The 27,443-nt window shown below is 34.7% G+C and overlaps 1 protein-coding gene across 1 annotated transcript in view; it reads left to right on the top strand.

Moving 5' to 3' along the window:
* NBAS (NBAS subunit of NRZ tethering complex) overlaps window positions 1-27,443 on the top strand; it is a 158,682-nt gene that overhangs the window by 112,604 nt on the left and 18,635 nt on the right. Inside the window, exons 47-49 of the mRNA XM_071741942.1 lie at window positions 5,321-5,410; window positions 7,428-7,623; window positions 22,198-22,337. Coding sequence (XP_071598043.1) covers window positions 5,321-5,410; window positions 7,428-7,623; window positions 22,198-22,337 — 426 coding nt within the window. The remainder of the gene's footprint in view (window positions 1-5,320; window positions 5,411-7,427; window positions 7,624-22,197; window positions 22,338-27,443) is intronic.

Genomic DNA, 27,443 nt, shown 5'->3' with positions numbered 1-27,443 from the left:
GGGCAGGATTTCTGAATGCCCATAGCAGAAACAAAGGAAGATGTCTAGCACAGAAAATAATCTATGGCTCTGCCTTTTCTTCAGTGTGTATGTGTATGTTACAGCTGATTGAAGTGCCACAGATGAAAAGCAGTCTGTCAAATTGTCTGCAGTCCTCTTTGGCAAAGAATTGATTTCTCTTGTCAGTCAGTTCAAGAATGTTCATAGCATCCTCAGAGATGGTTGAGCTTTTACGTAGCAACATAAGTAATATTGTCTGTCTTGCCTGGGTTTTTCCATTTGATGAAGAAAAATTTGGCTTTACATAATCACTGTCTTGCTGTCTTGCTAACTAGAATAAAAGTGTAATGCATCTGGATATATAGCTCAGGAACTCCAGTTATTTCAACTGCAATGAGTCTCATAAATATGTACAGTATGAGAGACTTATCTAAGTTCTCTTTCTGGTCTGCTTCTTGCCAGTATTTTTCTGTGAACTGAATTATTTGGTTTTTATATGCATTGCAAGGCTGGAATGCCTGCAAGTTGATTTCAAGTTCTGGGGCAGACACCATGACCAATAATTCCTATTCAGCACTTTACTGTAAAGATCCAGTTGCCTGTCTCTCTGGTAGAGAAAACTAGTTGCAAAGATGGGTTGCCTTCAGATAAAATCAGAAATTAATTTGTTTTATATGTGATGTGACTTAATGTGATCAGTAGAAATTTTATTTTTAATTCTTTGTGGGGAAGATAATTTCATATCTGTGTGTATCTTGAATGGATAACCTTGGAAAATTTTGTCTACTACGGTGGTAAAGTGAACGAACATCTATCATAAAACAAAAAATAAAATACTTGGAATAATATCCTCCCTATTGTGAAGGTCATTTAGTGGATAGTGTGGAGTAGCATCACACTAATTACAGTGAGCAATTAAAAGAAAAGTTTTTGCTGGGCATCTTTTAAGCATGCTGGTATTGATGTTGTTGCTAAGAATAAAATTGGATGCATCTCTGTCATACCTTCAGATGTTACTTTGAAGTTAGACTATAACATAAATTAAAATATTTAAGTGAGCTCCTATTCAGTAAATGTAACATTGCAACACATTTGATGCGTTACAAAGTGTAGGGTTTTTCATGCAATAGTTTTGAAAACCCGTGTTGGAAACCCCCTTCTTTGACAATTAACCTTCAAAGTAGCAGTTTTAAGGTTATAACACTGAACTTGGATTTTCTACATCTGTGGTAACATGGAATGTAATTGTAAGTTATTGTGACCATAAGTGAAACACACCTTTATGGATGTGTAAATTTATGGTAGTGTCTGTGATTGACATGAAAATTAAGCCATCAGTCCATCACTATTTTGAAGATACACATCCTGTCTTTCAGTTTTAAATTTACACCTTCACACACTTCCAAATGTCTTTTCCTTACTAGTGTGCTTGCTGAGTATTGCAGAGGATCCTATTAGAAAGTACTGCCCTTATGAAAGATTAAGTTACTTTTTGGCTTCATTTTTCAACACAATCTCTCTCACACCTTCTCAGGAGCAGACTTCTTGTTAAATATAACATACAATTATTTGCATAATATTAGATACCAATATTGTAGTTTCAAGAGCAGTATTTTCCAGCTCTGTTAAGTATTTTATCTCCCTTGACTCTAGCATACAAAATTCAAAGTAGAAACTTGTACATTGGTACGTGTAAAATCTTCCCAGCAGAGCATATCTGCATACTTTTTATGACAAGTATTCAGTATTTCATTGTTTACCTATTAAACAGTTACTATAAAATAAAAATCAAATGTCTTTTCAGTATAAATCATTCTGGAAAAAAAACCCAGAAATAATTTGATAATGATGCTAGTCTGGTTAGAGTTACCCAAGGTTTACTTTAAACCATTACTTAAGATCACTCACGATACAGACTTTCCATGGTGTGTGACTGTAGATGGGGAAGACACTGTCTGTGGAAGAAGTTATGGCCTCCAGTTGCAACTCCTAAACTTCTTAAATTAGGTATCCAGATCGATGTAATATTTCATCAAGTTTTGTATTCAGCAAGCAGTGAGCAGGAAAGGCTTGCTGAAATTTTGAGTCCTTGCTTAATGGCCCAGTGTTTCTTTTACTGTCTCATCTCACTTGAGCAGATGTGATAGAGTAATTTTGTAACTGGGTTACCACAATTCATTGTATTTCTCAGGGAAACAATGATTTGGCATTATGATTTTTTTTTCCCAAGCTTTCAATGATAACACAAACAATATATTATTTTCTTATTTCCTTCATGTTTAAAGGATGCACAAAGAGGGAAATAAGGCTGGAGAAATAAGAAGATACTAATTATTTTCAATGAATACCATGATTAGGTTAAAGCTTTAGATGAATTTAATTTATTCTCCGTTCAAGCATTCTTTGTACTTTATTGTGCTTGAGGAACTTGATTAAATATGCATCACTTTTCTGAAGCTGAACTGAAATAAAATAAGCCTTTATCGGTATAATTAACCCAGGCTCATACCTAGGAGTTTTGAGGTGAACATCGAATCCTATTCTGTTGTTCAAAACATGCATAAAATAGCATATAATCTGTGTGGAAGACTAATCCTTCATTAATTATATTTGTTTCTGTAAGTAGCTGATTATTTTTAATCACTAATTATTAAAAGAAAAAGGCTACAACCTGTGGAAACCTGACATGATTTGTCTCATGAGCTGTAGTCTCTTTTTAGTTTCTTTAACTGCTAGGCAGTAAGGGCTATATTAAGCTTAAAATTGCTAACTTTCAATCTTTCTAGATTTATTTTTAAAAATACTTTGTAATTGTAGATAACTGTAATTTTCTGCTAAGATTCACCTTTCTTCTTTCTTTCTTCCTGCTTATCAGAGTATTACCTGTCTGTGTATGACAAACTCAAAGCTTTCTGTAAATGCTCGTACATCTGCTTTACTTGACAACTGTCTTCACACGTGTGTTGTCTGAAACAGTGGTTTTCAGAAAAGCCCATTAAATTTGGGGTGTATGTTTCTTTTGACCTGAGTTTTTTTAGGTGCTCAGAGCCTGGTTATGATAGGAACTAAAGACTTAAATTTCTAATTAGAGAGGTGAAGTGTGTTTGAAGAGCAAGTTCTAGGACTTTTCATGACCTATTCAGAACCCTCATCTCCTCAACTGAAGTTACCCAAAGTCTATTGTTTGCTGGTCATACTTCTTTCATGTGAAATTTGCTTATGTCCACTAAAAATCATCTAGGGTACGGAGAGCTAAGATTTCAATATATGTAGTTCATGTCCTATTATTTTCTATTTCAGTCATCATTCTGTTCTTGGTCTAAAAGTTTTATAAGTGTTCTAGTTTTCTTTGGATATGCCATATTAATGCTCTTTGTTGGTGTCTTTTTAAATGCAGACTTAATTGAAAAAGTACAAAAAGCATAGTAATACAGGAAAATTTAAGTCTGGCCTGTAAACAGAACATAAATGAAGTGGGGCTTATATCTGCCTTCACTCTGGAAAGATATCTTAAATTTTCTTAGCTTTTTTTTTTAATTAATAAATTTAAAACCATAATATATGTATATGCTTGCATAAATTGATTACTCTAACACTGCTGCTCTTTCTGCTGTTTCCACACTTCTTTTTTCTGTGAATAATATACTGGTTTTTTTCCCCACGAGATGGAAAACATTGATTTGTTTCATGGTGAAAATAGATTTTATCTTTTGGACAGTCACTATCTCAGTTTGTGACATTAAATTCCTGGATATTTTTTTTACTACAAAGTATTATTTGATTGTTTCCTAATAAGCTGAAAATATTAAGGAAAATACCTAGATTTAAATTTCACTCTTCTAAAATTTACTTAGCTGCCGTATGTTAGTATTGGTATTAACAATAGCATTTCTGTCATATCCATATGTATTTTTTGAGAAAAAAGGGGTGTTATAAGCATTCTACTACTTCGACCTTGTTTGCAATATAAAATGCCTTAATAATAGTTTACAAATTCTGTGTATGCTGAGCTGTTAAACTCTTCTGTGTGCTGTTCATTTCTTTTATTTTTTTAATGCATTTAAAATGCATAAGATAAGCCAAGATTACAGCATGCAACAAATTATTTTACGTGTGTTCTGAATGGAGTCACCATGGTGTTTTTAAATGTAGTGCTGTTCATTAAAGTGCTGGGCACTTAATAAAATGGAAATAAAAAAAGATGATAGTTATGAATACAGGAAGACATTAAAGATTGTAAAAATTTTACATCACCAATACAGTGTATTTTGGCTGTATATAGAACACTCAGGGTATTCTGGATGTGTTCATTTTTATTAAGAGCTCACCTAGGAACAGGCTGACATTTTTAGTAGCAGAAGGTGTTTGTAGAAACACAATAGAGAACATGTGCAAAACTGCTTGTGTTTTGTTTGGTTTTTTTTATAGTTTATCCAGGCATCATTGCCTTTACAGTGGTTTTCATGAAGAGACCCTATTGTTTATTGGAGTACCAGTGGAAAATCGCTGCCTCTTTCAGCACCAAGTCACATCTTAAATGTGTTTTGCTGAAAATCTTAACAGAAAATGTTAACATTCATTGCAATAAGAATGAAGCTGCTTTTTTCCTACCAGTGTGATTTTTATTTATTTTTTAATAGCAATATGTACTACCTTTTGATCTATGGAAGAGCATTATTGTGTAAACAGAATGTCTGATGGGCACATTCACATTTTTCTATTCCTACATATGCATAGCAAATCTTCTTTGATTGGGGGCTTAATCCCACCCCTTCATGCTGTTCTTGACCATGTGTTCCCTCCTTTTTAATGTTGTTGGTTCTGGTAAACAACAACCTTTGATTCAAATGAAAATTAATCTCAGAGGGGGTGGGAAAAGAAATCTGCTGAATCAGTAGGTAGGATTCTTTTGATTCAGATTACAGTCAAGTTTGTTTAACCCAGAAGAGATACTGCAAGATGACGCTGGGAAAGAAAAGATGGAGTCATTTATGTGTAACATCCATTTAATTGATCTCTTCATGGCAATGAGATTACATGTGGGCTTCTTGCTGACTAATCTGTGTTGGAATTGCTAGAATTTTACCTATTCTTTTTCTGCTGTGTTTCACTTTAGTACTGTAACATTTCTCATTCTCACTTTTTTCTTGTTGCTCCTTGCCTTACTTTGACATTAAAATAAAGCTACTAGCTAAGCAGGGAAAGTGAAGGATTGCCATATTATTGCACTATTAATGTAATCCTAGAGGTAGATAGAATTAAGAATTAGATACGACATTAAGGACCACGTTTATTGTAATTTTTCATCTTCCCTTAACAGTGGCAGTGGTGGCTCATCTGCATCAGTGAAAGATCCACTTGTAGTCCTTGAAGGCATCGTTTCTGCAGTGCAGGCCAGTGTTGAGAAAGGGTAAGAACTTACTGTATGGTATATTTGGTTAAGACTTTGAAAGATATTTCTCAAGGAAGCATTAAAAGTACAATACTGAATATGGATGGGTTTTCTTCACAGATATATAAAATGTGTTTGCACTTGATTTTCTAATACTTTCTTCTAGACCAGGCTATCATTTATCTGGTTCAAAATCTGAGTCTTGACATAAGCCATTAAAATGATCCTTTGGAAGAAAGCAAGTCACTGAACTGAAAATTTAGGAAACAATGTATTATAGTGACTTGAGAAAATGTTTTTTCTGTGGTGACTACTGCAGACTGTATATTTCCCAGGAGTAAGTCACTGCTTTTGTTTCCATTTAGTAAATAAATTAAAAATAAGTACAGACTTTCAACTATCTGAATTCAGATATCTAAATTTTGTCACTGCTTATAGGGTGTATTTCAGAAACAATTTCACAAATGCAGTATAATGCCTCACCCTATTTTTTCTTTTCTGGCAATGTCCTTATTTTAGGTTGCATTATGGTCTGTATTTCTCAGTGACATTTTCCATTGCGTTTCTTCTAAAGACAAGTCAAACCAAAACCAAACCAAAGCAGCTTTATTTCCGGATTTACAAACTAAGAACTCATGTATGAAAATATTAATAAAACTTTATACTCCCTGGTGGACAATAATAGAGGCTTCTCCACTGACATTTGATTAGTTAATGCTGGATACCAGAATACGCTGAATTAATGTCATAATCTACAGTAAATCTCTTTTACAATATTATAAGGTAGAATGGGAAAGTTGTACTGTTATATTCTGAGATGCATATAACTGGTACTGTTATATTCTGAGATGCACTTTATGCAGTCTTTTATTTATATACTTCTTTGACACTTAAATGCTGAAACAATAAGCTGGAGTGAAAGTTATTGTGACTACAGGAGATTGTTTACATTGATTTAAATGCTTGATCTCATTCAGCTCCTTAGATTGCAGTTGCTCAATTTACGAAATATAAATATTTCCCTCTGGAAAACATATATTTATAACATCAAGTGTGAGCTGTACAAATCTTGAAATATTCCAGCAGGTACTCTAAATTCCAGAATTTTAAAATTACAGTTTGAATTCCACCTGTTTGATAGACATGTCTAATTTAGCTGAAATTCTAAACTAACAGCGTCATTCATACAATATAAATCCTAACTAAAATTGTATTTTTTTTAATATGAAGAACTGAGCTGTCAATATTTATTACTTCAGAGATGCAAGACAGGTTAACTTAGTATTTTTTAACCCATATGTCTTGTTAGGATAAATAAGAAAACATTAGTTATAAATCAAACTCCACCTGGAACCTGTTTTGCTTTTTGTTGTTTATTTGCTTGCTTTTTCATTTCTGGGGGGAGGAATGAGGTGGGTTTTTGGGGTTGTGGTTACAATACCTTAGGTATTGTAACATTTCAGATTTTTTCTTTAAAGGGATTATGGGTATTCTGTAACATTATCATACTAGAGCATACAATAATCAAGCTTGCTAAAGATGGTACAGAAAAAAAAGTTATTAGAGCTGCAGTCAGGAGAAAGTAAGCTGTGCATGTGGAGTGTAAGGAAAGAAAGGAAATATAGGACAGTATATATAAACATCAGGTATAAAAATGTTATACTTGAAATCCAATCAGTCGTGCTGTTTTTCCATAAAGTCAGTTAAAATGGAAGTACAGGCTTCAGTCATGACCAGCATCATAAAAAGGCTTTGGATTTTCAGGTGCTGAAATCCAGCTCCATTAAAATACAACTGGCAAAGTTTTATGTGGGGCAATACATAACTGTATGTAAGAGTACTTACACCACTTTAGCTTTAGGTGCCTCATATCCAACAGGTAATTTCTCTGCAGTCTCACAAAGGTGAGCTCTTCCATTTCCAATGTTACATGTTTGTTATGTGTCGACTGTACTTCTTAACAGCTTTGAAACTACACCTAGTACTTGAATTAGGATTACCAAAAACCTTTTAACACAGTATTGTTCAATTTCAGGGAGAATGTAGTTTCTTCAGATGACCTTCTGGAGTGGTTGAGACCTTTCTGTGGTGATGACTCCTTAGCAGTGAAGCCTCGCATCAGAGTATTGCAAATTCTGGAGCAAGCCTTCCATCTCAGTGAAGAGGATAGCAAGTTACTTGTGTACTTCAGGACACAAGCTGTTCTCAGAGCTTGCTGGCCTGAGACAAAGGTATTAATATTAATTACTGTAAATGATAGCATAAGATTTATTTCATGCATGGATCATGTAATGGTATGCTATTTTGCAGTATCTCGTTGCAATAATCCTACCTTCCTTTTGGATCAGGTTTCTAATTCCTTGTGATTACGAAAAACGAAGTCATGTAAAATGAACAGACTCCTCCTCAGCTTTTGTTTGGGATCATGAATACATGACACAAATTTTGATTAAACACTAATGACTTCCTCCTTGTCAAGCATTGACTTTGAAGGTTTTATATATTTTTCTTCTCAAATGGGAAGACTGAATTGATAGGGAATGCTTTTGATTGTAGTTCATGTGCTGTTTTCTCTTGAGGCAGAACCTAACAAGTGAAAGACCATTGCTTAAAAACAGTCATACCTTTAATTGTCCAAGTAAGAATTTTAAATCTTTTTCAGTATAAAGTGTGGGGGGAAAAAGGTAAAATCATCACTGAAAGAAGTTACTCTTAACTATATTTGTTTCCAACTAATATTTTTACTGCTTTATTTCATGACTCATTTTGGTGAAGTGCTTAATCCTAGAATCATTAAGGCTGGAAAAGGCATCTAAGATCAAGTCCAACCATCAATGAACCCGTTTTTAGAGGTTCTGTGTTTCTAATTACAATGAAAATATACTAAAGGCTTATCAGGAAGAAATAGTCTTGTCTTTGAATCTTGTGCCATTTTGTAATAAGACAAGTATCACTTGCTGCATGTAGAATTGCTGAGAAACAAAATTACGTTTCATCAGTTTTCTGAATTCCTTCCCCCTGTGCCAAGACCTTACGAAGAAAATGTAATATTTCTAATATTTCCTAAAAAAATAGTGCAAAAACCATTTTATATTCATATGAAACAAAGAATATCTCAGTTTAGACTCACAGTGCTAAGATCATTCAAGGAAATTATCATAATACAAATCTTAAAAGAAAATAAAATTATCTCTTGCTATCTTTAAATCTACGTTTTCTCTTTCATTCAGAATAATAGCAGCAGTTCAGGTGTCTCTCTATGATTGGATACCTAAGTTCAGTCCTTTGTCAATATTTGTGTTGCCTTTGGCCTGCTTTCCTGTGCAAAAGCTTTTCAAGTCTGAAAGATTCAACTAGAGTATGTTTTAAGAAAAACGTTACAGGAAGATAATAGGTTTCAGCCACTCAGCCACAGAAAAAAACCTGTATTCTACAGAAACCCCCTGAGACTTGTTGCCCTTGTTTGAGATATAATATCACTTTTATTTTCTTCTTTAATCTGGTAAGTAAAAATGCATATAACTGTACAACAACTGTACAGATTGCATCCTTTTGCTTTTGTTTTGTGATATTTTAGGTATTAGTTGAAGACATTGCATATGCTGCTGGCTCACATGCATGTCACTGCCCACCAGGACCCCCAAAGCCCTCTCAGCAGAGCATCTCCCAACCTGGCTGTCCCTACCTGTGCTGTCCAGAGTGCAGTGAGGCTGTTAAGCCTTATGTGGTTCTTGTTGGTCCAGTCCTCCAGTCTGTTTAGATGTCTCTGTATAACCTGCTGATAATTTGTTTCCTGGAGTGATAGACTTTTAGAATATTCCTAATTTTGAACCAGAAAACATACCAATTATTAGAGTCTTGTTGGAACATATTTAAAAATTATTCTAATTTTCATCTCGGTTCAAGCTAAATGTGATAGATGAGAACTCTTTGTTTTCAATTTTGTTTTGGTTTGGTTTTCATATTTTTTGCTTGGTAACTAATGTGTCATTTAAGCAGAAGAGACACATTGCTTTGTCTGTTAGGTACTGGTCATTGAAATTCAGAGCTCTTCACAAATGTCCAAGAAAACAAATGAGTGATCCACTACTTTGACTATTGTTTCTTCTTTTTCTCTTCTAGTCAGCTAATGCCAAATGATAGTCTACAGGTTGATATTGGGAAAAGCAAGTGATGACCTTATTTGATGATAAAGCTTGCTTATTTTGTGTATTAGCAAGCAGGAGAAATAGCATAATAAAATAATGTATTGAAAATGGTACATTTCACAATCCTTCATGGTACATTAGTGGAACAAGAACACTGAGGAATTCATAAGTTACATGGCTGCTAAAAAGCAAAGATAGAAAACTATGAGCTTGTGGAAAAGAATTAATTAATCAAGTTTCTCATGCAAGTTAATGCTTCAGGTGCAAAGACCTTCAAAAGCAAGCCTGTTCTACAGAAGGGGAATGTTGAAACACAATTTAAAAGTTTTGTCGGGTTGCTGGGTAGTCTTGGGTGAAGCAAGGTCAAAAAGTAGACCTGAGGAATTAAGTCTTTCAAACATACTTGGACTGCTCTGTTGGTCTGCCTGGCTTGTCTGAGGGTATTAATTTCTCTAGCATCACTACACCCTTATTATTGTGGTCATCTTTTCTCATTTTTAATTTTTTTTTTCTAAAGGGGTGTGTGTGAATTAAATTATATTTTTAGATTGTAGAAGAGTGTGTTTTGTTGCTTTGTTGTTGTTTTTTTAAATAAACCTTAAATTGCAAATATTTTTTAAAATGTACTTAAAATCTTACTTCCAGATTGGTTTACCCTTACTTAACATTTCTTGTATACTTCAGGGGATCGCTCTTCTTCTTTAGCATTTCTTATTACAGGAAGGAATGGCAGATATTGTAAAGGATGAATGTGGATTTCTATTGAGTAAAGATAAGTCTAATGATATTGCAGTGTTCAATTTCCAGAAAATGTGTGAAAGCCACCCTCAGTGTGTATACTAATCCTCTTAATCAGACTTTGCATACATCAAGGAGGGACTTAAATATTTAATTATGCTCTAGGTGCTGTAAGTAGTGGTCGCACAAATCAATGTGCTGCTGGGAAACAGGCCAGCCCTTACAAAATTAAAAATGTACTTTATGCAAGCAGCTACCTATCAAACAGTCAGAAACGCAGCCATTTCCATTTCTCTAATGATTAGTTAACAAAATTAAAAATTCAGGGGTCCTCATTTTTCAAAGGCTTGAGAGTCTTTAATTCACATTCCAGTAGCATCACACACTACTGGAGGGGGGAGGCATGGCGTTGTTTTAATCCCCTTGATGAATTTTATCTGAGCTTTTCAGGTTCTGTAATTTTCTAGTTAACTGGTGCATGAAAAATATGGGTCAAAATACTGGCTTTTTTATATATAAAAAAATGTTGGAAGGAGGCAGAAAAATGTGATTTAGAATGTTCATTTCAAATTTTAACTTTATCCATGTAAGATGGGAAAACAATTTGTTCTCATACAATGTATAAAATTTTATATGTAGTGACTCACAGCACTGTCTAACATATGTAAGCTATCAACTAACAGGTTATATACATGTTCATAGTTGTTCAGTTCAGTGACCAGTTACAAGGCATAAGAGTCAAGGTTTTTGACCCCAAGACATTGCAGTTTCAATAGTTCATAACATTGTTTCTGTAGGTAAACCAAGAGTTAGTTTAAGGTAAGAAGTTAATAATTGTAAAGCTTGTATAAGGCTCACTGGATTGTTTTACTCATGCATATGCAAAATGTAATTACTATTTGCATGCTACTTAAATGCAAATAGCTTTGTCATTTAGAGAAGGTAATCTTATTTAGCCTTTCCCCTCATATTGTTATATTATGTTTTTTTCATGATCTTGGGGTATACAGAGATGCTGTGAGCTACAAATTTTTTAAAATTGGAAGGGATACCTAATATGACGTTAAAATTGTAACTGTAGGCACCTTTCTTATTTTATCTGGTTTTTTTTCCCTGAAGTTTAGCTTTGCAGAATTCATTAGAATCATTAAATAGTTTGAGTTAGAAGGGACCTTAAAGAACATCTACTTCCAAACATGGGCAGGGACACCTACTCAAAGACCCATTCAACCTGGCCTTGGACACTGCCAGGGAGGGAGCAGCCACAACCTCCCTGGGCAGCTTGCTTCACTGTCTCACCACCATCACAGTAAAGAATTTCTTCTTATTATCTAATCTAAATCTACCTTCTTTCAGCTTGAAACCATTCCCCCTCATGCTATCACTAGATGTTCTTATAAAAAGTCCCTCTCGACTCTTCTTGCAGTCCCCCTTTAGGGTACTGGAAGGCCTCTATGAAATCTCCTCGTAGTCTTCTCTTCTCTAGGCTGGACAACTCCAACTTTTTCCAGGCTGTCTTCATAGGAGAGGTGCTTCAATCCTCTGATCATCCTCATTGCCCTCCTCTGGACTTCCTTCAGCAGCTCTATCTTCTTCTTACACTGGGGCCCCCAGAACAGGACACAGAACTGCTTTCAGGGTTAGAAATGCACATAGCTGGCTCATGCTGAGCTTCTCATCAGCTAACACCCCCAAGTCATTTTCCTCAGGGCTGTTTTCAATCCATTCTCCTCCCAGTCTCTATTCTTGCTTAGGATTGCCCTGACCCAAATGCAGGACCTTATGCTCGGCCTTACACTTCATGGGGTTTGCATGGGCCCATCTCTCAAGACCATTAAGCTTGGTCTAGATAGCATCTCCTCCCTCTGGTGTGTTGGTCACACCCCACAGCTTGGTGTCATCAGCAAATTTCCTGAGGGTTCACTCAATCCCTCTGTCCATGTTGCTGACTTATTGCCAGATTAATTTGTGTTTGTGTTGTGTACCTCATGCACATTTCTCCTTCTTTCATATAGGCTATTTGTTCAAGTTTTATGTTTCTCAGCAACATTAGTAAAGTCTATATTAAGATAATGACTTTCTGAGGAATGGGGTATGGCTGTCAAGTTTCCATTGTTCTTTTGTTCCTCTTCTCCTAGTACATTAAAAATGTATCTCTGTTTACAGCATTTTTTCTTCATATGTCTTTATACAGAAAGGTCACAGTGGGAATAAGTCAATGTCCAGTGATTTTAAACTTTTCCCCATTGCCTCTACTTGGGTCAGACTTAAGGGTCAAAATAAAATATGTAAAGCACAGTGAGAGATAGGAATTGCCAAGTCATTTTGCTGAAGTCATTTTTCAGGTGACAATGACCTGTATTTAGCTTGATCTGGCGTAGTACAAGTGAAGGAGCTGTATCGGTTTAATCTTCAATCTTTTATTTGTGAAAAATGCTTTTATTACAGGAAAGATTTATGGTCCTATCAGCTTTGAGTAAATTTGTTTTGATACTGTTTTTAATTCTATAGACATTGTTTCTCCACTAGTAATGCATAAAAAATAAGTTTAAGAAATTTAATTTAAGTTTTAATTAATATTTTAAAACACTAATTTCCATTCCTTGAAGATGCAATTTATCCGTATGAGAACATGTGAAATGTATTTTCTCTGGGAACATAAATTGTAGCATGTATGATTAATTAAATACTTCAAGATGTAGATGAAATATTTTCCATTAACTACACGAGTAAAATGGATAGGACTAAATGGAGAGAAAAGCAGTATAGCTGGAGTGAACATGACAGTTTGGAATACAAGCCCTGGATACTTCCGTGTTCTGTGTCTAGCAGCAGTTGCATCAGAGAAGGAGAAGAGTTCTGGAGTGGATTCTTGGGGAATAATTCACTTTCTCTAACAGGTCTTCTCTAATGAAGGTATAAGTGGAGAATGTTAAATGTTGCATATGCTGCTTTTATCTCAGTTTCTGAAAAATTAAGAGCTCATTAGTGGTGTATTTAGAGTTCTATTATGTTACAAAGAAATTGCTGGATGAACTTAATTCAGCCTTTGGTGTCTCATGCTAAATACCTGACATAGGTACAACATCATACAGCACTGGGTGCAAAGCATGCTGAAACTTTGTAGAAGGGTTATTATTGTTGTTTATCCTTGTTATGTGATATGGTGTATGGTGTTGTTCTGTGTTTAATAAGATAGTAAAATCCAGAAAATCAAAATCTCTTCTTTGTTTCACTTACTTAATCACTTTTTTCCTATTCTGTTGTTTATTCAGTCTGAGTAAACAATTCCCATCATGTTTCCTCACCCACAGTCTTTTCTATCTAAGTCAGTGTTCTTCCCTCTATCTTAAAGCACCCTGTGATATGCAGTGTATCTCATGAAAGGAAGTAGTTGGAAGCGTAAATGTGATGTTAACCAGAGGTCTTTAAATTTTATTCAGTGAGGCTCAGGTTCCTGTTTTGACTTGATGAGTCTCATATAGCATATTTTGAAAGTGACAGCTTTCCTATTGTTACATTTTATTTGCAATCATATGGTAATTTGCTTACCCTATACTTTTTTTTAAAAAAAAAGTCAAATAGAAGTTTCTTTCTACAGCGTCCTTGATGAACATAAGTAGATTATTTATGTGCAGTATCATCTATTCAATGCCTGCAGTCCTCCAAAAACATCCTTTTAGTTTATATGAGTGAGTTCTTCAGTGATTTCTAATCAGAACTTTTGTTAAAAGCCTTTTGAAAATATGTAAATTGTAAAACTCTTTAGGTATTATTTTGTTACTGTCTTAAATTAGTATTTTGTATTAATAGATGTGATGTTCAGTTGATGCCATGCTTTTTTTTTTTTTTTTTCTTACATTATTCCATCAACCATCTTGCTAGCTGACACTTTATTTAGAGGTCTGTAAACTCTGTCATCTGAAGAGCTCCTCTCAGTTATTCTTAAAATAGTTCTTATTTCAAAATAATTTCTGATTGTTTATGTTGCTTGAGAGTTTTTTTCCCACATGGTCCCTATTATTATATAGAGACTCAGCTATGATGACAGTTACTGTTTCAGTTTTTACAGTTTGAATAGTTTTGTGGTATCCATCCACTTGTTACTTTAAGTACTCCTGGTCTAGGTGCTAAATATGGCTAAACATTGAAGGAGTTTTGTATTAAATAACTGAGTCTTTTATTGAAAATAATATCACTGAAATATTATTTAAAACATTATTTTAAATAGAAGCCAGCATTAACGGCCTGTTGTTCCTTAAAATGCCTTAGTTTACTGTGGGTTTTTTGGTCTAGAAATGTTTTTTTTTTATTTTTGTCAGTGTAAGCTACTGCAGGATGGCATTTTGGAAAAATTAATATTGACAATTTTTCATTTACATGAAAACAGCTTTTTAAAACTACTTTTCCCCACTGTTAGCAAGAATTGCAGACTTTGATTGCCAAGACAGTAGTTATACAGACAGTTGAATACTGGGAGCTCTTGCATGCACTGCTTCTGCCTGATGGCAGCAATGATCAGGAAAGGTAAATTGAGGAGCTGCTTTCCTAAGGCACGGGCAGAAATGACTGAAACTAATTTAACATCTTAAAGTAATATTTGAGGATTAAAATCTTACAGTTTCTAACCTGCATCTTTCAACACTCCTTTCTGTTCTCAGTGTATCCTATCTATGTTATACGTAGATTATGAAATATGAAAAGTGCTCAGTAGCTGTCACATACAAGTAAAATGAATTAAATGTTTTTAAGTCACTTATGGTCCACAGACCGTAAGTCTCTTTCATTACTTTTATCCATGATGTAAATAGGTTGAAGTTTCTATATATTAACTGGCATCTAGTTAATATATAGTTTAAATTACGTGGGTGTGAATTCATTCTTTCAGTTCTAGCTACCTAGATCTGGAAATCTTTTAAGTTGCATAATTTTTTCTTGATTTGCTCTTCTTTCTCTATCTATGTAGAGTCTTAAGAGATTTTCTCTGTGCTGAAATGTATTTGCAGATTAGAATGTGGTCTTCTGCAGAATACAAATGATGGATTTTAATTTCTGCACGAGTTAAACATTTTTATGCATTAGACAACACATTTGTGTTTATTGGATCTATATGCAGATCTTAATGTTAGTGAGCTGCATATCAAACAGATAAGAAATTAAACAATACTTAAAACAGTTCAGAAGAAAAAAGTTCCTAGGTATTTCTACAAGACAGGCAATTCACCATGTAGCTAAGCCCTTGTTTAATTCATCACCAGTAGGCTTCTGGTTGAACTGGTTTAAACTTGAATCCCATAACTTGCTTATCCTATTCACTGGCCTCAGGTTAAGCAAGATTTGACCTATGAGATGGTGCCCGTACCTTTAGCATCTGTGTGCTGCAGGCTTTCATACATGGTCAGGGATCTCAGCCTTCCAGGGTATGTTTCACAAAAGAGGTGATTAGTTCCCTGTTTTTTAACTTCTTCTGTCTGGCCATGTTTGAGGTTTCCTCCTACATTGCCTTCAGTCAGATATTTCAAGCAGTCCAGGCCCAGGCCTGCAGCTCTGTTCTCATGGCTACTCTTGACTTGTTTCACATGTACTCTTGCCAATATATATATACAGACAGGCAGGCTGAATATCATCTATCTTGATTCTTCCAAGCCTTTTACTGCTTTCCCCAGCCTGACTCTGTTACGAGGGATTTCCCTCTCAGTTACAACTTAAAAGTTTGCTGGTAGTGTGTTATGGAGTACAGCACTTGTAGTTTTGTCTTTAAAAAGGGACATCCCTGCTGCTCTGACATGTGAAGGTCGTGAATAGGATGTTTCAGTGTGTGCTTGTGGTTTTGCTATTTAACACATATATAAAATGCAGGGTCAGTAGCTATTCAGTTTCAGGAACAGTTGTACACTTCAGCAGTTTGGGGCTTTTCCAGTGATTTTTTATATTTATATTCATATTTTAATTAACATTTAAATATCTGTTTAACTTACTTTGGAAGTAAATGTCTCTGCCTTGAATAAAGAGGGTTGGTTTCAAACAGTGATGTAGATTCTCTCAACAAACAAGCAATTATAACAAAGGAAAATATTTTTCTGATTTTTACATCTTGATTGGTTGGTTACAAATACTGTTTCAGTCATTTCCCTAGAACATTAGTAGTGAACAAAATCTGTTGATTAAAGCCATGGCTCTGCCATGCTGACAGGGAATAAACCTGTAATTTACAGAACGGATTTCAGAGGGAGGGATGGAGGTCTGCCTGCACTGGTTTTCCTGCTCACCATTCTCATATGTAAACAGGTAGCATTTTCTATTTTATCTCAGGGGAAGGAAATTATTGGATTGACTGGATCTTTCTGTTGGCGTTTCTGTTTCTTAAACAAAACTCTGTCTCGGTTATCAGCAACAGTGGTCACCACCAGCTTCTCAAATCATATAGCTTAACCAATAAAGCATTTATATTTCTATCATATGCCTCTGTCCTTTAGGATTAGGAAAGCATTGCCAATGTCTCAGATACACAATTATTATACAGTAGCATTTCACTGATGCTCTAAATACTGATTTTAAACTAATTTAAAAAATGAGAGAATGTACTGAACTAAAAAACCGATACTGCCACGCCAAAGTTTTTCTTAATCAGGCATGTGTGATGTCCACAGCTTTATTTTACCTCACCATTCTTCAAGTGTATTGTCATATATGTTTTTATAAAATACAAGGTTTCTGAGAGGTTCAGAACAAACTGTCGAGGGGTGATATTTTGACTCCTTTGTGTGTGTGCCAAGGGTGATGTGTAGCTATAAAGCACTAACAAATCCATGGAATATGATTCTGCATTAAAACTTTGTGCATTGAAAGCAGATAAAGCATGTGGAGTGGTTTCAACATGCTGGGCATCTAATAGGATCTAATCTATGAAGGGAAAATCTTCTATAAATCTTTAAATCTAAATCTTTGACAGTTTTTATCATCAGACAGGACAGTTTTATTTGAGGATGGTTTGTAAGTGTATTAAATTTTTTTTTATTTCAGTACTGGATATAAAAAACAGGCCTTCAAAATTTGCTCATGAGGTCTGTAGTCAGATAAAGGTTTTTTGTGCTCAGATTATGTACTGTTGAAGAGATTACAGGTACCTCAGCCAACTGCCAGATTCCTCTTATCATGTGTATTTTAGCAGTAAAATCACCTATACCACATTTTTTATATAAAACCAAATGTTTTACAGAAACTTGGGGGAATCTTTTCTAATGTAACTTCTTACAAACACACCTATATTAGAACTGAGATATTTTTGCCAATTTATTGATAAATAAGGGAGTCCAGCAATAAATATTTTAGAAGAATTTTAAGATTTGAAAGTTACAGCAAATTAACAGCTGTCACTGTGATTGAATTTATGCTGTGTCAGGTTTCTGTTACTGATAATCAGACCATGACTTCTTGAGGAGAAATAGCTGTTATAATGGTGAAAATAAGGTAATTCAATGAGGTGTATTGTGTGACCATGCTCAAGGGCATGCAAAAATATTAAGCTTTCATAGAAAGAAAATCTGAATTTTGTCTTCTAACATGCTGTAGCTGCTACAAGCAGTAGCTGCAGTCTGCACTTGCATTCAGATATGTGGTTTAGATTTTTGGTCAATATTTTTAAAAGGTGGACTGATTTTTGCCTTTATTAAGTAGAGATAATACAGGATGAGTCAGGTTTCCTTTATGGGCCATCCTAACTGCTGCTATCTCATAAGAGGAGGAAAGATATAAGACCAAAGCACTCAGGAGGTGAACATATGGTTTAGAGGGGTTTGCACTAGGTTCAGACAGCTGCCAGCATCTACATCTAATCCAGTTTTAAGCAGCACTCAGTGCCATATATTTTGCTTTGTTAATTTCCTATGTCGTTTTTAAAGAAATATTGGCATATGCAGATGTTTGCATATTCTTGATTTTTAAACGTACTTAGTCCCATGTTGATAACAAAATTGTGTATTTTAACAGTTCAGCATAAGGTTTCATTTTATTTAATTTGTATTTCATTTTATCATCTGTCATGAGTATGATTTCTAAAATTAATTCCACTAATTGACTCTCCCATTGTGGTAAATATTTGTGCAGCCTTGTATTTTAACATGAAGACAGCTTTGTTCCACTGCCAAAGAGAAGGCATGAAGCTAGGGAAAATCAAGACATAATGGGCAAATCTATTGTTAAAACAGGGAGTCTTTGCTTTCCTTTTCCTTGCTTTTGTTGTTTTTTGTTTTCTTTTTTCATATTCCATTGGGAGCATCTCAGTACTCCGTACGGCCTTGCTACAGGCCTCATTATTCTGTTCAGGGCTCTGAGCAATTCATGCCAGAGCTGTTGAATATTTTTAAAAGAGATGGGTTTGGTTTTGTTTACTTAAAAAAACAAACAAACTGAAAAAGAACCAAGGGAAAGCTGAGTTATAATATACCATTGCCATGGCTTGAAGATGATCATACTGCTAAAAATGCAATGACATTGAATCACATGGGTGGATCATTGGGAATCACTACATAGAGAATGTTCAATTAAAATAGGAATATTTAATCTTTTTGCTATGGGACTACAACAGAACAGGAACTAACCATGTAAACTTCGTCTTGGCTAACTTAATTTCTGTTAAGATGAAATTTGTACTTTTTAACACAGAATGTGCTCTGTTTGTGCTGTGTGAGGTGGCTGCTTCCTCCTCAAGCTCTCCCTCACCCCTGGAAAAACAATGGGGCGGGGGGAAGTTGTCTATAAACACACACACCCACAAAGTTCATTTCAATTTGATGCTTCAGGGTATTGCTTCTTGTAGTGAGGAACTATCACTTTTTTCAATTGTACTATTTAATTGTACTCTACGAATTAGAGACAGGGCAAGAGATCTTGTAATTCAAACTACAAAGCAGTGCAGAAGCTACTTAACACAAGTGTCTTGATTTACTTAATTGGAGATGGTACTACTACAATATTCAACTTAAAAAGATCTCTGTTTTGTAGCTCTGTTTTTGGATTGATTGTGTGAAGGCATATACACACAAGTTAAATACAGCTGCCTCTCAGAAGGTACAATTGTAGTCTCTGTACAATCTTCTTTAAACCAGTGGGAGTACTTAGCAACATGTAATGAAAGGTGTGGATGCAGTCTTTGCACAATCAGCCTGTGTTTCAGGCTGGTTTCAACTTAGGAAAATACTCAGCTTTTGAAAAATATTCCTAAGAAGTTGACTGTGTGACTGCTGTCACACACAAACAGGCATTCTCGATGTTATCTGTTATATTCTCTGTTACCTGAATCTTGACTGTGCTGTTCAAAAAAGCTATTTTAACAACCATGTTGTCACAGGAGTAAAATAATGCTTAAGAGATATTGGAAGTGAAGATATATATGTGGAGTACAGGGACGACTGATGGATGCAGCAGAAGGGTAAGATTGAAGAAGGGAAAATAGATAGTACTTAAAAGATGGAGAGCTGGAGAGTTTAAAGTAGGATAACACTAGTAATTTTTTTGGAAAGTAATCATGCTTGTCATCTACCCATCTATACTTAGGTTTTCTCCATTTGTTTCTCTGGCATTAACCTTCCATTTTCTCTATGCTTATTACTGCAATTTTAGATCACTTTAAAGGTATGCATACTTATGTGTTGCTACTTTCTGATCTGAGCTGTTTCACAGTCAATGAATGTTACTTGCATTTAAAATACCATATAAGAAGTGCATTTTCAGTAGTTTTCTTACAACTGTAAATAACTAAAACTGTAGAATGTTTCCTTTGTTTTTATTACTCTTAGTGGGTAATATAGGCCACTTGGAAAAAGGCCATTTTAGAAAGAAATGTTGCATAAATTCACATCATGTCTAAGAAGAGAAAGCTAATTCTTCCAGTTTACTTTGATTGTACTAATACATGTTTTATTCTGAGCAATCTTGTTGCAAGGACCCAGCTGTCCAAAACACAACATTATGATGTTAGGTTAATGAACCTCAAGAAAAAAAAATGTAAACCTGAGTCTGTAGAGATGCATTATTAAGCAGAATTACTGGGATTCTGTTCATGTTGAATAGGGTGTCTGACCTGGTCTTGTCTACTTTTTGCTACTAGTGTCTCAATTTCTGACAGCTTGTCTCGTCTGTTAATATTATCTGTGCTATTTCTTGCCATTTTTAGAATTATCATTAGAGAGATATGAACATTTCCATGTTTTGAAGTAATGATGTTTGTGCAAATATACTAAAATTTACTCAATGGACCATACAAAACTTACTTGATTTAAGTATTTAAAGTGATAGTTGTCTGAAAAAAAGGAGTTTGGGGACAGATGAAGCAATGTAAGAGCTCTTGTTGTCTAGATAGTACATATAAATTGCTAAATATTTTTGGTCCTTAGAGGTTATCATGTCTTATGTGCCTTTTACCCTTTTGTTCTTATTCCTTTTGAGTCTTGTGATTTAAATAATGAAGATTATAATATTTTATATTAATGAGTATAGATGGAATTTACAGGTATTACAAGTGGGTGGCTGATGTCTGCTAGTGACATTTGCAGTACAGAGAAGTATTTTAAATGGACACATTTCAGAAACCCTTCTTCGCTGTCTAAAATGTTTGAGTATACTCTGCTTTCAGATGTACCCTGCAGGCAGAAGCAAGCAGTTTTTCAACACGAAATATCTTAAATCACAAATTATATGGGCAACTCAATAAATGCATCAGTAATCTTTGTTTTCTAACCTCTTTTGAAAAATTTGCCCTTTATACCTCAGAGTCACTTTGAAAAGATGGGAGTGCAATCCTTCATCTTTTAGGGTAGCTGTAGAACTAAGGAAAACTGTCCATGTTTGATGTCTTAGAACTACTTGGACAGAAACAGAAAAGTTAACAGTTAGTACTGTGAAACTTCAGGAAAATTATAAGATGAAGCTGAAATTTTTGATACTCTGGAACTTCTCTGGAACTTTGTGAGCAAAATTCAGTGTTAGAATGTGTTAATAACTCAGTTGAAGCTACCTTGTTATTGTAATAAATTATTTTAAAACTCCAGTAACTTTTTGTGTGTCAGGTAGACAGTGAATAGCTGTTGGATTTGTGAAAGCCCTCCTAGTGTGATAGCCAAATCAGATGAGAAGCTGCTTCTCATTTAATAGCAAGTTGGTTCTCATTTATGGAAACCTTCCTTCAACAGTCAGGCCTTTTACCTTTCACTTTTTTATCATGCAAAGCGCAAGCAGTAATGATCTAGAAAAGAACTTTCCATCGTATGAAGTGAATTCCAGTCCTGGCAGAAGCTGCAGGTTTTAAACTTAGATGGACACTTTCCCTGAGATAAGAGTTTTGTCTGCTGGCTGGCTGATGGAGTGTGAGTTTTGGTTTTTTTTAGGTTCAAGTGCCTATACAGAGGTATATTACAATACTTGTCAGCAAATGTTTTTCACTAGGTAATTAATTTAGAATCATCTTTCAGAGCATTTTTCTGTGCAAGACAAGATTAGGTGCTGTAAACTCAGGTAAAACTGTTGAATTTTCATAGGTGAGTGAGAGTAGTATATATTATGGAAGGTACTAGATATGCCCATTCTTTAAAAATGCATATATGTATATATGTCTGACCACTGAAAAAAGGAAATTTAAGGAATTCTTCCTTGTTTGAAGAATACAGAGATAAAATCAGTGAATTCATCACAGGTTGTACTTGTGTGGGGTTTGTTTTGGGAGGATACACCTAAATCATTCTCCAACCCTGTTTTCATGCAATTGTCAATAAGCTAAGAAAATTATTTTCTAGGAAAACTATGTTCACTGTTCTCCTTCATCGTTTTACAACAGTGATGTCCTTCAAAGATAGTTTATTGGTTGCTTTTAAAACTGTAATTTCTTTTAAAAAAATTAATCTGTTTGGTTTTTATTTTTTTCAGGTAGAGATAACAGAAATTGAAAATGAAGATAACAGGTATGCTCTCTTCCTGGGACTTCTGGAGTCTAGTCACAGTCTGTCAGAGTTTCAACACTTGGTTTTACTACTTCAAGCTTGGCCACCAATGGACGTCAGCAATGGGTAAGCATTTCTTCAACCAGTCATGTAACAAAAGAGTTTAAAGTTTCTTTCTTGATAATAAGTAGTTTGCAGTCAATTAATTCAGTTATGGCAAAGATGGATATCGCAGTCGTATGTGGAAAAATAGTTTATTTAAAGCAGAATCTAATCCACAAGTTTGTTGTAGAGCCTGCATATCCATATTTATTATGTATCATGGAGAACACAAAAGACTGTTTTATTTCCTGAACTGTTGCACAGATGGGTTTTCTGTCTCCTTCAATATAACATGTATTATGCTCTCTTTTTTTTGGCAGTATGTACAAAACTGATAAAAAGGAATAGAAGGGGTTTTTTTTTCCATTCAAAGTTATACTTTGCAGAAAAACCTTTGAAAGCTGACGTTCAGATGACTGTGTCAGACAGTCTGCGGGAGGTCTGTGAGGGTAATGGTACCAAGCTACAGTGCTTCTCTTTTATAGATCCAATCCCTATTATTTCTGTGTCTGAACAAAGTATCCAAAAGTAAAGAATATGTACTAGGTCAGACAAATCCTAGCCCAACAATTTAAAATGAAAATAATTACTTAAAATTCCCAGCATTGCATGTGTCAGATTGGGTATTTATTGGAAGTGTTAATTTGGATCACCTTGACTACATTATTTTTTAACATTTCTTAGGGTTTTGTTTGTGACATTCTGGACACGTTTAGAGATTAAAAAAATAGCTATTCTCCTCTTTGATGATAATTTCTAAGATACAAGGGTTCATATAAACTTATGAGGCTAAAGTCACATATCTTTCAGGGAGAGCAATAATATTAATTAATTTTTGTCTAGTGAGTACAATGTACCATCTTTTAGCTGACAGTTGTTATGCTAGAGACATGAAATTATTCTTAAATTGGATTACTTTGGGGTATGTATTGCAAACTGTTTTAACTTGGGGATTACACTCCTGAAAGTGTTTATTTGTACTGATTTGTGAGAAAAATTAAGGCTTATGTTTTTATGAAAAGGAACTCTTGTGAATGGATAGAAAACTAGCCTTTTGGAAAGTAATCTCTGAGGTTTATTCACCTTCAAGCCTGAACTCTTGTTTGCAGTTCCTGGATGAGCATTAACCTAAATAATTTATGACAGTTCTGTAAGCCAAAAATTGTCTTCAGTGCATTAAGAAGCACTAGGATTGTGGTGTGATCTGTCAGAAATTCCTATCCCAACTTTCTTTTTTAGGTTTTCTTTTTAATTTGTAATTGAAAACTACATGCTTCACAGTGTGTGGGAACTGTCAAATTATGTTTAAGTTAGTGTTTAGGTTTTTTTAGTTAAAAAAGAAAGTGTCAAATTTATGGAACAATGGGTCAAGTAAAATAGTGCTGCAGCTAGCAAAATTCTTTTTCCTTGGGTTGAACAGAAATACTAAAGATTTGATGAAAGGAAAACTCATTTTATATATAGACAGTTCTTGTCTACTGCTCTGTAGCAGAGGAAATTAAAAATTATTTCATTTTATCTCCCATTTTGTTTTCATATCCTCCAGGCTGGCTACCTAAAGTGAAGAAGAGAAAACAAAATAATGATTAAATGTGATTTATAGTTACAACTAACAGTCAATTAAATTTCAGAGGTGGGATGCCTCTGAGTTCCAGCTCTGTAAAGTCTGAATATTGGTGCAAAATACTTAAGATTATCTGCATCATAGCTCAATTAGAGTCTAAAGTAATTAGTATAGCTCCTAAGCCTTTACATAGTCACAACTTTGACATAAACTAATTTGGCTAAGATAAGGGGCAAGAGAATGAGATAAATGAATTCAGAACCTTATATATGATTCTATGATTTTCATGTATTTGTCAGTAGTTGAGCTCAGAAGGGATCTCTGGAGATGTCTGCTCTAACTCCTCTGCTCAAAGCAGGGTCAGCTAGAGCAGGCTGCTCAAGGCAATTGAGTTGTTGAGTTTTGGGTATCTCCAAGGTAGGAAGCTCTACAGCTGCACCAAAAAGGTTTCTCTTACTTGAATAAAATGTTGTTATTTGTGCCCATTGCCTCTTGTGCTATGCTGGACATCACTGTGAAGAGTCACGCTCCCTCTTCTTTACCTATCAGCTATTTATATAAAATTGATAAGATTTCCCCAGTTATTCCTAATTGGAGATGTATTGGTCTCAGTAGATACCCCTGGGTACCAACTGGACTTTGCACTGGTGATCAAAGCAATCTGAACTTTGTGGTTCAACCAGTTTTTAGTCTGCATCACTGTTCACTTACCTAACCCATAATTCATAAAATTGTCAGTGAGGATGGTGCAGGGAACAGTGTGGAAAGTATTGCTGAAGGAATTCAGGATACATATTACCAGCTGCCATCTACCAGGCCAGTCTTTTCATCATAGGCTATCAGGTTGGTGAGGCATGATTTCCCCTTTTTAAGTCCATAATGACTACTTTCAGTCTACTCCTTGTCACCCATTTGCTTGGAAACGCTTCCAGGAGGATTGGTTTCATCTTCTCAGGAACTGAGGAAGCCTGTGTCTTGAGGTGTTATGCTGAGAACAAACCACAGACTTCAGCCTGTGATTAGATTGATTATTTATTTCATAATTTCTGCTATTACTGAAACTTTTGTGTCACTGTTCACTGCTTTGTCATGAGACTAAAAAGGCTTCAGGAGAAAAATGCCTCCTTTTCTTTCCACTGGTATTAGCCACCAACTGGTTTCACAGAGAGCTCCTGACTCTTATGATTCCCAAATGTGATCTACTGTGCAGATTCCAAAGTAGTTTTCTGGAGTCCAGTGTTAAATTCATAGTCATAATCTGTAGAGAAATAAAGAGTAGTTCAGAAATTTCAGATTTTATTGAGTTTGCCTGAAAAAAACAAACCCATTCAATTATAAGAGGAAGAAGTTGTGTTCATGTTATAAATATATATTTTTGTTTTAATTCTTGGCTTTCTTGTGTTTTTTTTAAGGATAGTTGGGCACTGTTGTTTCATTTTTTTGTTCTCTCTGCTAGTTTGAAGTGTGGGGACATACATCTAGTCTGTTGTCTTCCCTGCCTTAGCAGTGCTTTAGAGAAAAGAATTGAGTCTGTCTCTTGGAAAAAAATTACAGAGATGTAGTTCTCCTTCTGCCCTCTTCACTGCTTTTTTGGCTTTTTTTCTCTAGAAAGAATGTTATATTTCAGCTTTCTTTTAGAATCTAATTATTTATTTATTTAGTGTGTAAGTCAACAATGGTTCAGTTTTTGCTTCCTCTACTAAGAGTTCTCCCAATAGAAATATATATCAAAGAGGAGTTATTTTTTACTCCCTGGGGTATTTCTGTGTTCACATTCCCATTGCTTTCCTTTTTATTATTGCTGTTGTTTCTGTTACTAGCAATACTTACAAGACTGATTAATTACTTTATAACCCTGTGTCAGCAGGGGTACTTGGGGCTTGAACATCATTCTTTCTAGCTCATTCTTAGTGCTTTAAAAAAAGACATGATGTTTTTATACTAGACAGTATGATCATAGTTGCAAATTCTTTTTTGTAAATTATCTTTTCCTCCACTTAGTTCTATTTTCTCAGTCAGTTGCCTTTTCAAGTTTTGGGGGGGTTTCAAGGTGCTTCAATTTTTTTGTTCTCTCTCATAGTAAGTCTAAAAGACAAACATGAAGTACTTGCTGTAAAGACTTAACCTAAATTTAAATCAAAGCCACTTCATTACACATTTTGTATAAAACTCAAAGATGTATAGTTTGTTTGGGGTTTTTTTTGCCAACAGAAATAATATATTTGTTATACAGATACTTCCTCAAACTAAAATTGGTTTCTATAATCACTGTGGTGTAGTTAAAATTAATTTGTGTGAACTGGAAACATCTTAACATCTATGAGTGCTCCTAAAATGAATTTTTGCCCTCCTTCTTCCCTCAATCTCACCACCTCAAGGGTGATAGGTTATAAAAAGTCAGGTACAGCTCTCTTTAGAATTTCCTAATATGAGATGGTCTTAATTTCCTAAGCTTTTGTCAAGTGTATACTTAGATTTTATTTTTTTTTCAATTGCCTCTTGTTATAGTGTTTTTGGAGAGTGTACATTTCCTCTTAATTATTTTGAATGTATTAATTGGAATTATTTTTCTTTGTAAATCTTGGAGTTATTCATGCCAGCCAGGAGGCAGAGGCTGTAAGTAGGAAGTCCAGCAACAATTTAAAAAATCTTTGATATTTTCTGCCTTTTTTTATCTGAACCTTCTCTCCTGTCTCCCCATTGTCACTGACATTTACAATCATACACTCATCTCTGTATCTTTGGCAAGGCTGCTGCAAGTGTGTTCTGCTCTGTGGTCTTCTGTCCTTGCATTGCTCATTCTTCCTTCTTCTACCTCTGTTGCATGCTCCCATGTTAACTGCATTCAATTATTCTTACCAGCCTAGGTATATATATATATATTTATATCTATATATTGATACCTGTATCTGTATAATCAATATCTAATCTATGTATCTATATATGTCATCTATATCTAATATGTATCTATATGTATCATCTGTATCTCTTATCTATATCTACGTTCATGAAATTACGTTTCTGAAAAGCTTACCTTGATGGCTGGATTAGTGTAAGGAACAGGAACCATTTTGATAGTGAGGTTTTCAACAATCTCATTTTAAAGCAAGTTATATTAAGAAATTCTTGAGCAAACAGGAAAACAGTGAGCAGTTAAGCCAATTGTTTAACCATAGGCGTTAAGATTCTTGTTTAATCTTTAATTTTTTCTCCTCCTCTGCTTCAGAAAAGCAGCTAGCTGTTGCTAACTGTTTACTGCCAACGTAATGATACGTACAGGAACTGGGGAGTTTATTCTGAGTCTTCTGAATACTTAGAATTTTGGCTTTCAACTGAACAGTAAATATGTAATGCTCATAATTGAATATGAAGCTAGAAATACACTTTACCTTCTAAATGACGAGAAGGAGAAGCAGAATAACTGAAGTTTTGGAGGTTTCTTAGTAACCTTTTTAAAAATAATTTTTGTGATGTCTCTGCTAATAAGCCTGTGCTTTTTAATGGTTTATTTAACTCTTTTATTTATTTTAAAATGCTCCAGCTACAATAGTGTTCATTATTCACCT

Source organism: Heliangelus exortis, chromosome 3 (genome assembly GCF_036169615.1).
Source record: "Heliangelus exortis chromosome 3, bHelExo1.hap1, whole genome shotgun sequence".
NCBI classification, from domain to species: domain Eukaryota; kingdom Metazoa; phylum Chordata; class Aves; order Apodiformes; family Trochilidae; genus Heliangelus; species Heliangelus exortis.
Note: the sequence above shows the minus strand (reverse complement) of the source record. Positions and strands in the feature narration are given on the sequence as shown.